Genomic DNA, 16,016 nt, shown 5'->3' with positions numbered 1-16,016 from the left:
AAAGCACAACGGGAGAACGCGCTGCCGGGGCTGTGTTGAGTGTGCTGCTCGGCGGGCATCTCCGAGCCTGGTGGGCATAGATGTCTTCCACGGGCTGTGCTTGTAACCCCAGCAGCTTCCCCATTGGGCCTGAGCCCAGCTGGCTGGCTCTGGGGGCTCCTGGCCCAAGGGCAAGTGGCCCTGCTACTTTGTGGGTGAGGAAGAGCTCACAAGCCTGCAAGGACATTTCTCTGGACAGATGACTGGTGGGTTTCTATGTGACCTGTTAGAGTGGTGTGTGTGAGAGAAGCTTCTGGGGTGTGACCTGAAGCTCCATGGGAGTGGGGTAAGCACAAACCACCAGCACTGGCACTGGGCTTGGAGCAGTCCTTGTGTCCTGGAGCAGGTACTTCACCACATGGTGAAGCACCACTGGTGTGCCAAAAGATGAAAGACACATGAGGCCTACTCGGTCCCTTCTGCCATGGTTAATGAGGTGTCATGTTTCAGGGGCACCTGCCAGTACTTCTCACTGGTGCAGTGGAGGGATCTTTGGCACCTGTGAGGATGATGAAGAGCTATGGCTCAGGCCAAAGATATCTTCCTCTCCTACTGCTGCTGGGAAACCGGGCTGCACTGAATAGCTCCCAAGCCCTGATGAAGGACTTGCAGCTCAGATAGCTCTTGAAGTAGTAATAGAACCAGCTTGATGCGACAGCCATCAGGGCAGGAGAGGAAGGTGTATGTCAGGCTATCTGCATCACACAGGAGTCTGTACACAAGGCTGGGACCAGGCTGAGGGCGTAGCCTGGTGCCTGCCATCAGTGCCAAGGGCAGAGTCAGGACCTCTATAGAAACTGTATAACCCTCACCGGTTTGCAGTCCCTATTGCTTATATCCCTATGAAGCGCGAAGATGTCTTTGCTATTCTAGGCCGTATGAGGACTGCAGTCTCCTATGGCTTGCTCTTTCCTTGGGACTGTAGACTTCAGATCCCTGTGGCCCTGCTTTTCATCAAAGGTTCCTGTCACACATTGTTTTTTAACGCTAAAAGTTTGCTTGATCCATCTCACTGGTTCCCAGGTAGGTCTAAAGGCAGCTCAGAGATTAAAATCAAAGGCAATCATATCTTCATCTAAAAATCTAATTAGTAGCCTGTGCAAAGGAACAGAAGTATGATTCTTCCAAAAATGCAGTTTAGCAAGGGGTTTGTAGTAATATTTGCCATTTCTAAGTGAATTTAAGGTTAATTCAGGTTTCAGTTCACAGCTGTGAGCCTAGCTTTGAATGAATGCAGCAAAGTCAGCATGTGATAGAAAACACTATCGAACTTGAAATCCTACAATTTATCTTTTTTTTTTTTCTTGCCACTGAAGCACTGGTAATTGGGAAAGAAGAAAGATTACTATTTCATATTCTGTATCACAAATGGCAAGATTTTTTAAATGTTGCACTAAAGTCTTTAGTTGGAGCTATGGGAATTGTGGCGATGTTATCTAAACTGGGTTCTAGCCAAAAATTTTCTTTCCACGCATTTCAGATAACAGATGACACCAAGACATTCTAATACCCTGTTCAGGCTGTAGAGATGGAAATAAGATGGCTTTTATATTTTTTTTTTTTTTTAAATCGTTCTTCATTGTCGTACTTGCATAGGAGCACACCTAGCACACCTGCTGTGAAAGCAAAGTAGGTAGACTGTTCATCTGCTGAAATGCTACTTAATCCTACTCTTCTGCTGTTCCTAAAAAGAAATGTTATTATATAAATCTGTACATTTTTAGAGAAGGAAGATTAAGGACAGAAGATGGTGTAATAGGGATCACCTAATCTCCTTCACTTTCTTCATTGCTTTGGTATAAATGTTAAAATATTTTCTGTGACATAACTGCCATGCTCAGAACAAAATGTCAGTGTTGCTACAGGGCATTATCACTCACACCTTACGTGATCAAGGCTTTGCTCCTTGACTTCTTTCCTCTTTCCATCAGCAGCAGTGGCACTTTCTGGTTGCTTCCCTGTTCCTACATGTCTTTGCTGCCAAAATGGCTTCACATCACCTGTCTCACTCTCTCTTCTTCCATGGGCCACTTTGTTCAGTCAACTTTTGCTATTTGCAGTTACATGTGCACACACAAAAGACAGCCCTGGAAAATGTGTACTTGTTTGCTTTTATTAATGATTATGTGAATGATGAATGTGAACAGGCATGTGTGTGATATAGTAATGTGTAAGGTACTGATACAGTTGCAGAACTAGGAAATTCTAACTAGATCACAATGTTTAGGACTGAGACATGCTGGTATCCATAGGCTGCACAAACTGCATTTCTTTTGTGAAGGATAAAATCAGTAGAGAATGACATTGCCTAGCTGTCTGAAAGCCTACAAGCTCTGTTATTACAGATTTGCAGGTATCAAGTTGTCAATGTCCTGACTTGTTCAGGGTTCCATGTTCCCAGTCGGGTGTCTCAGATGCCTGCCTGGCTGTAAGCAACCCGGCAGCTTTAATAGCAGACTCTCTGCCACCCACTGAAGTGGATCGTTTGACTCCCAGGCTTCCTAACCCACTTCTGCACATATTGGTGTGGCCTGACAAGTGCTGAGTAGAGCGAGATAATGACTTCGTCTCTGCTGGTAGTGCCCTCACTAACGCAGCCCAGCATCCTGTTGGCAGCTCACTGTTCACTCATGTCGAGCTTGCTGTCCCCCAGAACCCCCCGGTCCCTTGCCATAGAGCTGCTCCTCAACCGGGTAGATCCCAGACTGTGCTGCACTCCTGGATTATGTTTTCACAAGTGCAAGACCCCACTTGTGACAGGTTGCTGTTTGAAAAGGAGCCATTGACCATCACCCTGTGGGTGCAGCTTGTCAGCCCCTTCCCCACCCACCACACAGACCATTTGTCTGGATCGTAACATGTCAGTTTCTCTAGGAGGGGGCTGTGAGGAACCATATTGAAAGCCTTGGAGAAATCCAGGTAGACAATGCCCACCACCCACCCCAAATCAATCGGGAAGGTTACTTTGTTGTAGAAAGTGATCAGGTTCGTCAAGCACGACTTGACCCTGGTGAATCCGTGCTGGCTGTTCCCATTCACATGCTTCAACTGACTTGTGACAGCCCCTGGGAGGATTCGTTCCAAAACTCACAGGATCTGAAGTCAAACTGATGGGCCTACAATTTCCTGGATCTCCTTTTAAGCCCTTCTTGTAGATGGGGCTGACATTAGCCTTCTTCCAGTTCACCTCCGTCTTTTGTCTGCCATTAGTTCATCAGATCACATATCTAACTCTAAAATTTATAGGTAATAAAAGTTTGTTTCTCTTGAAAACTTTACAATCCAGGAAAATCTTGATTGCACAGACGAATTCTTACGTATCCTTCCTTCATTGTAATAGGGTCTAAGTCAGAGTGTATCTGGTTTTGTTGTTGGTTTGTTGGGTTTTTTTAAGAATTTCTGTTGTAAAAAAAAAAAAAATATTTCTCTAACCAGTTATCTTATATTTCAAATAAGTCCAGATTCAGCTGAATGTGTGCCAAAGAAGATCAAGTATTCATGCAATAATTCTTTCTTGGCATATATATATACATATATATTTCTGAATTAAAATTAGATCAGCTGAATGTGTCTTTCAAGCCTGTAAGACAGACGGTGCAGCTCTTCTGTTTCAGTAAGAGTTGTAAAATAATTCTTAAGGACTAATTACTCCATTAGTTTAGCACAGATATGTCTTTTACATTCAAACCTTGGGGCTGTATTGTAATCTCAGCATCAACCTTTCCAGCTGGTTTGAGTGGGTCAAATCTTACAAAAGGGTTGTGTAAGGACCCTTCCCTTATCAACAGGAGGATGGTGAGGCTGTAGGGGATCAGCTGACTGATGTAGGTGAAAACAAATATATAGGATAAGTACTAGTTTTCAGCTTGATAGACAATGTGCTCTTACTGCATAGCTATGTAGTTGCTGGTGTTGACAAAAAGATTGGGGTGGAAATTTACACTCCAAGAAGCTGGGAAGGGCAGGATTGTCTCTTTCATCATCAGCAGGATCAGACAAAGCTGACAGCAAATCTGCATCTCAGTTACAGATTTGTCTTGGGTTCCTCTCTGAATCGCGCAGTTTCCGTTCTCCCCATACTTGCCTTCCCAACAGATTTAGCAACTAAGTTAAATTTGATTTCATTTGTGAGCGCTGTTGCAGCAATAGCTGCCTTACTTGTACTAGCTTTGGACTTCATAAGCATCCCAACCAGTGTGACTGCCAGCTGGAAATCACTCTAGATACTGTGTGCTGAGCCTTGGTACCCTTTCCAGGTCCTTTTTCTGTAGATTATCCTCTATTCAGCCGAAGCAAGTTGTATCAGACTCCCCAGCTCTGCAGGAGGAAATACAGACTTCCTTGCCTTTATTCATGTTCATTCACTTTGATGAGAATTTTGCAGCAAAAACAACATTGATTTTGAATACTGTTATACTGCTTTTGTCATCAAATAGTACTGTAGGTCATCCTGTGACTAACAAATCAGGCCCCATTACTGATTTTTGGCAGGAATCTTGTATTTGTTTCCATACCTTATTAGCACGTTTCTGATTGTGTGAGTGACTGGCGTCAGTCACAGTTTCAGGCCTGCTTTAGCAAATGCTTGAGCAGAGGGTCTGTATGAACAATTTGTGGACCTACCAGTGCATCAGTAAAGTTTAAAATCCCAAATCCCTCTTTTTTTACCTTTTTAAGGAGGGGCTGATTACCAAGAAAGTATCAAGTATGGGCTAAAGGTGTCATGAAGGATTAAGCTCTCTTTTATGGCCATTTTATTATATCAGTCCGTCAGTCAGTTCATGTTTGTAAATATGTGTTACCAAATTCTCCTTTGGTCCCATAGGTTTGCTCTAGGAGTAGGAGAGCTGGCAGGAGAGTGGGAAGATTAAGCCTATTTGTTATGCTAATGACAACTGCTAATGATGGTAACACCTGAATGAACTCAACCCTTTTACAGAGAGAAAGGTAGCAGATACCAAAAAAAAATTCACAGGTCTTAGCACAAGACCCCTCAGCATATTTGCCCTCATGGGGTCTAGTCAGGCATGACAATCAACTCAGTGTCCTCACAGTAACAGCCTCTCAAGGAAAAGCCTGTGTTTTCTGGTACTAAATTACATCCACACTGAATTATTTCATGAGTATGTTGGCAAGAATATTTCTAGCATTTCTTTCTGTTTTGCAAAACTACTGTTCTAGAGGAGAAACAACTTTGTTCCTCATGTCATCACCTATCAAAATTTCTGTGCTATGACCTGACTGTCCAATGTGTAGTAAACAACAGTGTATGATCAGTTGATACTTATGTAAGTGTGCTCATTTAGATCTTTGCAGAATCGTTTGTGTCTTGCTTGATCAGTGACCTAGGAGAGGTGAGACACTTTGTCTGCTCCCTGGCAACAGCTGGGACTGAAGGTTCATGCATCCTCATTAACATTGCCTATAAACCAAAAATATTTTCAAATATTCTATATACTTATTCCTGTTACCTAATGTGCTAGAGATTTACACTCTCACAGGTGGAGTAAAGAAGCATCAACAGTTACAAGCTCTTCTTCCTATTCTACTTTTCTTAGATGCCTGCTATTTCCACATGTAAGCACCTGCACTTCTTCCATCCCACATTGCACTTCACTTTTGTTTTGGTGGGCTATCAGCACTAGCCTGCTATTCCTTCCTCAAGCTCTCCTTGCTCATTATCGGCTTTGAGGCCTAGCACCCTAGCACATGTATGGGTGGCCGAGATGAGATGGGTGTGTGGGGAGCAGTATTGGTGCAGTGCCCTGCTCCCCTTGGCAGGCATTTGTACCCCCGTGTCCCTGGAGCTGTGGGCTTTGTGTCTCTTGGAACCCTAACAACATTCCTTGACTACTGAGAAGAGTTCCTTCGTGTTTTTCAATAGCTATTTCTATCTTTTCTGTGATTCAATCTCTGGCAGTATTTTACTTGGCTCACATCAAGTATTGATGATTTCTGAAGGATCAAATGGCAGTTTATAGTCAATTATATAGTCAAATTAGCACCGCTGTTCACTCTCAGTGGTTAAGTGCTGGCAGCTGTGTGACTCTTCATACTTCAGAGATGTGCAGAGGAAGAAGGGACCACTGACCACTGTCTCATGTTATCACTGTTTCTGTTGGTGAAGACTGTGTAGTTTCTGCAAGTTAACTGCTGTGTAATAATATGTTACCCTGCAGAATTTGTCGATACAGCTGTGCACAAAGTGTCCAGACACTCCTGCTTCTAGAAGCTGGGGTCGTAATGTGCTATGGTGAGGTAGCTGCTCTATAACAAGTGAACACATACCTAGTGAACTTTTTTCCAGACTCTGGGCTGTGATTTTTGTTGCCAGTAAGTGTACTCTGATAACTTCTCAATCTGCATGCTCAGCTCTGCATCTGTTCCTGGTCAGGTGATACGTGCCTTAGTTCACCTATTCCCCTAAGTGTGACACATGCATCTATTGATTTTGGCTTCTTCTTTTATCTAGTGCTATCATTGCTTTGTCCCCTTAAACAAAATCCTGCCTTTAACAAGCAGTTTATCTCTTACTTCTTAGGAAGTGCAATAGACTGTTCCTTCACATCTGGCTATCCTCACAATACTTATAGTTTTACTGCTGGATGGGGTCCATAGTGGCAATTCCAGCTCTCTTTTGTGCTGAGAACACCTGTGGTGGTTGTTGAACTCAAAAAATTCCTACAGTTTCCTTTTACTTACAGGACGCAGAGCATCTAAGGACCAACAAATTCATTTTCTTATTCTACAGCATTCTTGTTGACAGTTTGCATTGTCTCACTAGCTTATTATAGCACCCGATAACTTTTCTCTTATCTGATATTGCTGCCTGGAAATGTTACAGTCTGGTTGTGGCTCTTGTTCTACAATAGTAGGAACTGATATTTGGATCCCTTCCTTGAACATTCCTAGTTGAAAGCATTTCTGTAGGGTGAGCTTTATCCCAAAGCTATAAATCAGTCTTCAAAATTTGAGACCAAAACTGGGTTTCTAATCTGTGTGATACATCTGAGATGACAGTATATGGGGTTTTTTGTTTATCATTTTGTGTGCCTCACCGTGTTCCCGTAGGAGGCTGTGGCTGGCCAGCAGTTTGCATTGCTAAGGCTGCTGCACTCTAGATCAGGTGGAGACTTCTGTGGAGGGCCACAAGGTTGTGCCCAGGCAGGGAGCACCTGAGCAGCCTTAGGGAGAAGTTTCAAGACTGCAATGTGGGCTGAGAGGCTGGTAGTATGAGAAAGCCTGTTTCCTGCCCACATTTCTCTGTTTAAATGTTCATTGTTCTAATTTAGGTTCTTACAAAATCTGGCTTTTGGAACTTAGACACAATTTCCCTGGTTTGGGTGTTTGCTGCAGAGAGCAAGGGCAGGAAGGGCTCCTCTAGGCAGCTGGGATCCTGCCACGGTATCTTTCTGTATCTGCAGCTGACAGGGCAGGGACAGGGCCAAACTGGTATTGGTGAAGTTTTGTTCTATCTCAGAAGTGAGTTTTTTTGGTTATACCAGTGAAGCAGTTCTATCAGTTACTAGGATGCTTCAGATAATGATAGATCAACACATGTTCCTCTCCTACTGAGATAGCAGCAAAAATGTCCATTTAGTTTTCTTTCATTTTCCATGGCCAGCCATGTATACAGAGTGGCCATTTTTATGTGACTTCCATGCTTTATTTCTTTTTGCAAGACTGGAAAGTCAGCTTTTCTACTGGATTCTGCTGCCTCCAGGCTTTTCCCTGAGTACTCAAAAATTTTATTTTCTTCCTTGCTCAGCAGACCTTAGCACTATGTATTATGTACAATAATAAAAAGAACTCTCTATTTGTTAAACTAAATGGGTTCTCTGTTAGCAGAACTGTCTTATGGCATTGAAACTAGCTGGCTGTCTTCACTCACGTACAGACTCATTCCTGCATCAAGCTAATAGGTGCATGGTGCTGAAAGTGTTCACCAAGCCATTGTCACGTGCATGTTCTATAACCACTTTAATAACCCGAATTTCCATCTTAAAGCAGGTAGCTTTTCTGGAAAGCTGTTGCAGAATCTGATGGATCCAGTGGTTAAAAAAAAAAATCTTATTTATAGCCATGGTTAGTGCATGGACAAGCTGTAATCATTACTTGGAACGTCCTCACTTCCCCATCCTTGTCTTCCACTCTGTTCGTAGAAGGTAATGTGTTATCTTTATAAACTCTTTTCTAGCCACACCGTGCACCAGATCTGGTTTGAATTCACTTTTCTTGAAGAGGCTGACCAGTGCTATGGGCAGAATTCCAGGTGAGATCTCTTCAGTACTCTTTCAGGTGTCACTCATCTTTCCGAATCTCTCCAGGAGGTTCTGCTAATGCATCTCTAAAGTCTTCCCTTCTGCAAATTCTGCTTTTCCCTCTGTGTTTCAGCTGCATTATTCCTATTTTATTGCTTGTGTGTAATTTTCTGAGGCCATAATTAAGATTAATAATAAATTGGGATGCATGCTGGTTTTGATTCATTTAAGACTATCTCTGTCTCAAGACTGCCCTAAAGGGAAGGCTTACTACTGCTTTCTTTTGGATGGTATGAGAACTGCTTAACTGCATGCCTCTCCGTATAAGCAGCTAAGGGTGATTTTTTAAGAGAAAGATTTAAGTGTATCCTTATTTTTATCCTTTGAAGTTGAGTGATGAGGAAATGAAGTATAATTGCAGTAAATGTGCTAAAAATGATGCAGATTTGTTAAAATAATAAATATTATTGACAATGAATAATGACTGTTGTAAGAGGAAACAAATTACACAATACATACAGTCCAATGTATTTCGCAACTGTCAGTATTTAAAGTCAACCTTTATTGAGCAACATACACAATTTAGTTCTTTAAATCTGTTGTGTACAACTGAGGAACACATGTTGCTTTGTTGCCTTAATTCAGGGATCTGTGTATGCTTATTTTACTGCTCAAAATGAGTCACATTAAACTACTACTAGTGAGTTGCAACTGCCCCAGCAATGTTTCTGTTGTTAAACAGGAATTACATTGGTGGGTTTCCAGTCCTAATATCTACTGGATAAAAAGATTACTCCTGCACTATTTCACTATCATTTCTGAAAGAATCGCGCTTACTAGTCATCCTTTAAGTGTTTTACCCACTTTTAATCTTGCAGGTTGCTAGAAGTGACAGGTTACTTCATGCATTTCAGTTGCTACGGCCTGCAGAATGCACACTGCTTATACAGAATAGTAGATGTTGTCATTTACCATCCATTGGTAGTAAATAAGTTTCAGTTTTTTGAGAATGCAGGTATTTTTTGACTTACCATTAGGTCCACTTGTATTAGTTTTGTGGTCCAAAAGAGACTGAAAATTGCCATAAAGCAGCAGCTAAGAAATCTCTAAGGATAAGGAACTTCTGAGGAGTATTTGAGAGTCTTAGAGGGTGGTTTTCAGTGGAGCCACACTCTGCCATCTGTTGTGCATGGAAGCCAACTCAGCACGGCCACTACGAAGGCAGGTCCTGGATCTACTTTGTGCCAGGAGAAAGGCAGTGACACAAGGGATAAGGAGGGGTGGAAAAAGGTTACAGCACTGAGTGGTAAGGGAAACCCCTCCTTACCCTCTAAGTTACCCTTTGAGAGACCTTACAGAACAGGTACGAGGCCTTGAGTCTGATAGATGAAGCGCATAATGAGGTAGAGGAGGAACCTGTGCAAACGGTCTTGCCAAGGTCAGAGAGACCAACCCCTCACAACAAAACCTGCATTAAGACCACTGCCAAGAAGAAACAATGGTGAGTTATGGTCATTGGTGATTCCCCCCTATGTGGAATGGAATGACCTGTTTGCAGACTGGACCCTCTTTTCAGGGAAGTTTGCTGCCTCCCTGGGGCCTGAATTAGGGATGTCACCATAAGACTGAAGAACCTAGTACAATCTTCAGACTACCGTCCATTCCTGCTCTTTCACATGGCTAGAAATGATGTCACGTTAAAAAGTCTGAGGCCTATCAAGAAGAATGCTAAAAAATATAGAAGCACAGGTAGTGTTTTCTTCAGCCCTCCCAGTAATGGAGGAAGACTTTGGAACAAACAGGCGACCCCAGGATATCAGTACCTGGCTTCAGGGTTGGTGCCTCTGCCAAAACTTCAGGTTTTTAAACCATGGAAGAGCCTTCAAGAGACAAGGTATTCTGGGGCCTGATGAGATCCACCTGTCCTGATGGGAAAACGCATCTTTGGGTGTAAGCGGGAGGGACTGATTGAGAGAGGTTTAAACTAGAATCAATGCAGGAAAGGAGATACCAACAGGATTGCAGCAGGTAAGCCAGGGGTTGGCATGTCATTGCCTGAAGGTGGCAATTTACACTGCTTCTGGGAGGATGGATGGCTCAAGGGCATATCTGAAATGTTTGTACACCAACGCACACAGTATGAAAAACAAACAGGATGAACTGAAAGTGTTGCTCAGCTCCCAGAGCTACAATATCATTGGTATTAGCAAGATTTGGTAGAATGAGTCCCACAACTGGAGTGCTGGAATGGAGGGCTACAAGCTGTTCAGGAAGGATAGGCAGGGAAAATGAGGTGGAGGTGTCGCATGTAAGAGAGAGGTTTGATTGCACAGCCCTTAGAGTTAGCAATGATGTGGTTGAGAGCCTCTGGGTGAGGATTAGGGGGATGGAAAACAAAGGAGATGTTGTACTGGGTGTCTACTACTGATTACCCAGACAGGATGTAAGCACCAACAAGTTATTCTACAGGCAATCAGGAGAAATTTCTGGATCAGTAGCTCTCGTCCTTATGGCAGACTTCAACTTCCCAGAGATAACTGGGAGTATCATACTGCCATGATGAGCAGGTCTCAGAAATTCTTAAAGTCTGTAGGAGATAACTTCTTGACACAAGTACTCACTGAGCCAACTAGGAAAGATGCCCTCCTAGACATGCTCTTTGTGAATAGAGAAGAACTCATGGGGGATGTGATATCTTGGCCACAGTGATCATGAAATGGTTGATTTTAAAATTTTCAGTGTAATGAGAAAAAAGGACAGCAGAGTTTCTACCCTGGACTTCAGGAGAGCAAACTTTAAGATATTCAGGGAGCTATTATATTTAGCAGAGTACCCTGTTCCAAGTTGGTCTAGATGATCATTGTGTTAATCGGTCCCTTCCAACTTCATAGTCTAGTCTATTCTGTTCTGTGCTAGTGCTGAGTTGGCAAAGCTGGCTCTGTAAAGCCTTCTTTTACCTTCAGCCCTGGAAATGGCAAACATAATTTTGTTGAGAGTGACACCTCCTGGAACTGCTTAATTTGTGAAAATATTAATTTTTCATATGAAAACAAATAAATTTATAGTCTTTGGATACTGAGAAAAAAATTTAGAGGGCAAGCAAAACCAACCAATACGTACAATTTATAATTTTATTATTTTTAGGGAACTATCATGCTATTTGATTAATGCTATACTTTCAAAATCTTGACCTATTTTATTTTCAGCCTTAGTTAGGAAATAATAGTTTCCAGTAGTATTTTATTACTTTTAGGAACATTATTGGTTGACCTGACATTTATAACAGCTGGCTTTCATAACATTAATGCTTGGTGTCAGATTTTACAGTTGGCACAGTCTGAGGTAGGAATAAATAAAGCATATTAGGTACTTTATTATAAGTTGTACCTTATCATCAAATACCTCTTATAGAACATACATCATATGGAGAAGCAGTACTGGGCATGACAGCACAGGTCAGGACTAGCAAATATAAGCTACTTTAAATTGTGCACCTTCCAAACATAGGTGTGCCTCATCTTACTTCACAATAATTACAACAGAAAAGTCCTGTGAAGGAAGCCTTAGCAACACTTTCCACTTTTGCCATTTGGAAGTGGCAGCTGCAGGGCCCAGGACCAGCCTTTACTGTGGAGCCCACACTTTTCCATGGAAACTGCTGCAGTCAGAAGAGGTGGGATAAGCGAGAAATACTGACATTTGAGAAACAGTGGAACCTGAGCAACACTGGAATTTTGGCTTGTTTGTCACGTTAATTTAGGGTTCCCCAGGCAAGCAGAAATCAGCAGGGAGTAGAAAACTGCAGACCTCATTTGGGAAACTGCTTACTGACTGGCTAAGTCAACAGGCAGGCTTTTCTCTTACTGCCACAGATTTTTCAGTTTCCTAGAAATGAAGAATAATGTGAAACCCACAAAGCAGTCCAGCTTGTGTGTCTCAAGTTAAGCATCAGAAGCCATTTGAGCACTCAGATTCATTAGTTTCGGCCACTACTTTTGCATGTTTTTGTTATCACTACTGATATTTTGGTAGAGTAACAACAACAACAACAAGCCAGTATTCCTAGTACTACAAATGCAATTACAAAATATACTGGTGGTTTTAGGTTGCTGATAGCATCTGGTCCCCAGGGGTACAACATAGAAGATAATAGAAGTCATTCACACACAGCTATGTCTTCCAGCTTGTAGAAATGATAACTGGCCTACTAACCAAATGCAGTGTCTTATTCAAATCAGGCAATGTTCTTCTACATTAACATTTTCAGGCCCCTACAAAACTGTCCAGCAGAGGTGTGGGCACTGTACTTTTGAATATAGTTCTTACAAAAGGCTGTCTTTTCTTGTTTACTTTATGTTTACTTTATGTTCACTTTTCTTCAGCGAGGTGTGGGGCTCCATATTGAAACTGGTATAACTTCAGCACCATCACGGGCATGTTGAACTGTGCTTTGTCAGTCTCTGGGACCGATCTGTCCCTGCGCTTTCCATATCTTGCTTCCAACACTGTATGTCAGGCCAAGCCCCTGATGCTCTGTCTCCCTTTTGGGGTGCTCAGTGCCTCAGGCCCTGCCTCTTTTCCAGGGTGTGGACTCCTCCCCTTGAGCCTGGAGAAGACTTAAAGCAGTGGCTGTGCCACCTGGGTGCACATCCCTCCTCTCCTGCCAGGCTGCCTCTGCTCACGTTGCTGCTGGTACGTAGAAATCCCGATTCCTGCTTCTTTCTGTGCAGCGCTGGGAAGTGGATCCATCCTAGGGCTGTCTTTTCCAGGCACTGGTGGTTTTTCCTACCTATTCAAGTATTTGCAGCTAAAATCAGCTGGCTGGATGGTGATGGAATAAGCCTGTATGAATAGAAAGTGTGAAAGATTCTTGACGACTGGTAATGTATCTTTAAATAGTTTAGGGACTTCAACTACATGTCCTTCCTCATCATGCTTGAAATTTTTCTCTACCCTTTGGAATCAGTTTGAGAGAGATTTTTCTTTTCTTATTTGACTGTCAAGTTAAAATGTTGGCTTCAGAAATGTTTGAGGTTTTGTGTCTTTTTGTGGAAGAACTGACTGTCTAAACGGGATTAATGGTACTGAAGCTAAATGAATCTACCAGAGGAATTATGTCCTCTGCAGAATTGGTTCCACTATCCTCCAGCTATTTTTAAGCTCACATTGTCTACCCAGTGATTTTTGATAAAGTTTTTTTTGGCTTGCTCTTCTTATAGTTTCTTTGAGATGATTCTTAACAAATGTTGACAAACTTTCCAGTTTAAATATATGTGAAAATCAAGAAATTGCCACAGCAACATTTGTGTGGATTTTCTTCTGTCTTACTTCATTATGTATATTTAAAATGGGTTTGAATTGCTGCCTGTTCTCGTCTGGTTGCATTTCCCAAACTTTTTGTGCAGGTGAAAAAGACTGCACGTGGGCATGTAGATGTATTTTGTGATGAATCAGCCCTCACATATACTGAGCTATATTCAAAGAAGGAAATAATATGCATAATGTTTTGCAGCATTTTGGAAATAGAATTTTGCTGCTTGTTATCCCTTAGTTGCTATTTTTCAGTCTTTTGAACAAGAACATGTGAGTTTATTGTAACGGTTGCAGAAAACATTTTATTTAAAAATTCTGTATCACTGTTGCTTCTAATTAATTTATCTTTACCAGGTATTTCTGTTGCACATGGTGTTCCCAGGTTCTTTTGCCAGCACACAAGCAGTAGCAGGGTGTCACCTCAGTGCTTATGTCCACAAACCTGATAAGCAGGAATAAAGGACATGAAAATCAGGAAAGAAGAATAAAAATGGCTGAAACTTGCTTTTTTCTTCAAATAGTAAAGACAGTGTCTGATGCTAGAGACAACAGAGTTGGCATCTTCAATGCTATTTTTCCTTCGCAGCGACAAGGAAGGAGTAGTTATAAATTGTGCTTTAGCTGTTGCATCTGTCAGTGAGTAAACAAAAATATTAATGCTGCTGTAATAAAGCTGAATGTGGTTGTGGTTACTCTACTGTCTTAAAAAGAATATAACAAAATCAGAAAAAGTCCAGAGATGCACAGTGATGCTGGTCATGAGTATGGAAGCAGCGCCCTAGGAGGGATACCAAAGCAAGCCAAGGCTTTTCATTCAGGAAAAAGGCTGACTGCAGCCAGAGGCAGTATGACAGAAGATCTCAGAAATGCCCTGGGGCAAATCCTGAGAGATGCACTATTCACTTTCTTTGCAGTACTGCTCTGTGGCCATGAAATGAAGCTGCAGGAGTTGGATTAAAAACAAAAAGGGAGCTTATTCTTTATGCAACCAACAGTAGGGCTGTGCAACTCATTGAAAGAGGATGTCATAGATGGCACCTGTTCATAGGAATTGAAGGAGAGACTGGATAAATGCATGAAAGATAAATTCATAGATGTTTCCTATATATAAAGAAACCACATCCAGTTCCCTTGACATCCATTTCACCACTGCATTAGAGAGTATATTGAACCAGGTGGTCCTTATGTCTTCTAGGTCTTTAGATGTACCTTATATTTTTGCGTATGTTCTAAAAACCTGTGTTTTTAAATGGTCATCTTGAAATCCCATATCGATTTTTTCTGCTGCTTGTTACATTCTTTGTGCACAGTGACTTGAATAGGAGAAAATATTAACTAGGGGTGTTGCCCAATACAATTTCATCACCATTTATAAAATCAGAACTGGTTTCCACTGTTGCATGAAGATATCTAACAGGTTGTTGTGCCATAAGCAGTACTGATGACAGAAAATATTGCGGCCCATTGTTTCAAATTAAACTTCATTCACTCTAATTTTCCTATAGCTGAAGAGTCTTGTTCTATAATGACGTTTGGTTTTCTTGTTTTTTCTTGTTGTTTGTTTGTTTTTAGAAATGGAGAAACTGGTTGCTTGTCCATACAAAAGGCCAAATGCTCTCTGTAGGTTGATTTGCTTTCCGTGGGCTGGGAGTGGAACTTCTCAACTTGCTCGATGGGGCAAACTCTTCAGCAGCTCAACTGAAGGTTAGTCATTTGTGTAGTTAAAGGAGAAGTTAAGCAAGTCTGAAATACACAGTAGCCACCTTTTTTGAATTAAATATAATGTTCTTGAAAGCACTTCAGTCATTTTTCCAAGGGGTCTTACCCAGAAAGGAATGCCATTAGAAATTAGTATGCCCATTAGCATGCTGAGTTTACTAAGTTTCTGTACTACCTTAGACCAAATTATATTTGGCTGGGTTAAAAAGTTACATTCTCAGAGCTAAATTTCACAAGACTGTGGTACGCTTGACTGCTTCAGAAATTATTGGTGTGATTCAGAAACAGCAATACACTGGCATATTATTAATATGATAAAAAAGTCATCAGCAAGGTTAACAGTGAAGATCTGAGAACTGTTTTTAATGTTGAGAGACTGCACAGAATGAATTTCTGTCATCCAGAGTGTTTGCATAGTTTTGCACTCAAATCAAAACCAAAGTTTAAACTATGGATTTATAACAGTGAAATTACATTTAGTTAAAGTGTGAAGTAATTCTAAATGCTATCAGTCTACATCAGCACTAAAAAGACCTGTTGCTGAACTGTGCGAAGAGGAACTAAGGCCATTTTCCAGGCCTTCCACAAATAAGAAAAATAATCTAGCATTTATAGACAGCATTACTACTGCGATTGTACAAGTCCTCTAAATGCTTGTATGCTTTCTATAAAAACTTGCACAAG

General features: G+C 41.6%; 1 protein-coding gene across 7 annotated transcripts in view; it reads left to right on the top strand.

Moving 5' to 3' along the window:
* Nucleotides 1-9: 9 nt before the first annotated feature.
* OLAH (oleoyl-ACP hydrolase) overlaps nucleotides 10-16,016 on the top strand; it is a 26,882-nt gene continuing 10,875 nt past the window's right edge. For 3 of the 7 annotated variants that reach the window (XM_065050978.1, XM_021290946.2, XM_021290941.2), the window contains exons 1-3: nucleotides 10-245; nucleotides 8,237-8,311; nucleotides 15,186-15,317. In XM_065050978.1, the coding sequence (XP_064907050.1) occupies nucleotides 239-245; nucleotides 8,237-8,311; nucleotides 15,186-15,317 (214 nt within the window). In that variant the 5' untranslated portion in view covers nucleotides 10-238. Of the gene's footprint in view, nucleotides 246-8,236; nucleotides 8,312-9,236; nucleotides 12,993-13,131; nucleotides 13,181-15,185; nucleotides 15,318-16,016 lie in introns of those variants that run through there. The other 4 variants (XM_021290944.2, XM_021290942.2, XM_065050977.1 and 1 more) reach the window with 4 other exon arrangements.

The sequence above is a fragment of the Columba livia genome, chromosome 2 (genome assembly GCF_036013475.1).
Source record: "Columba livia isolate bColLiv1 breed racing homer chromosome 2, bColLiv1.pat.W.v2, whole genome shotgun sequence".
NCBI classification, from domain to species: Eukaryota; Metazoa; Chordata; class Aves; order Columbiformes; family Columbidae; genus Columba; species Columba livia.
This window is presented reverse-complemented; position numbering and strand designations above follow the sequence as displayed.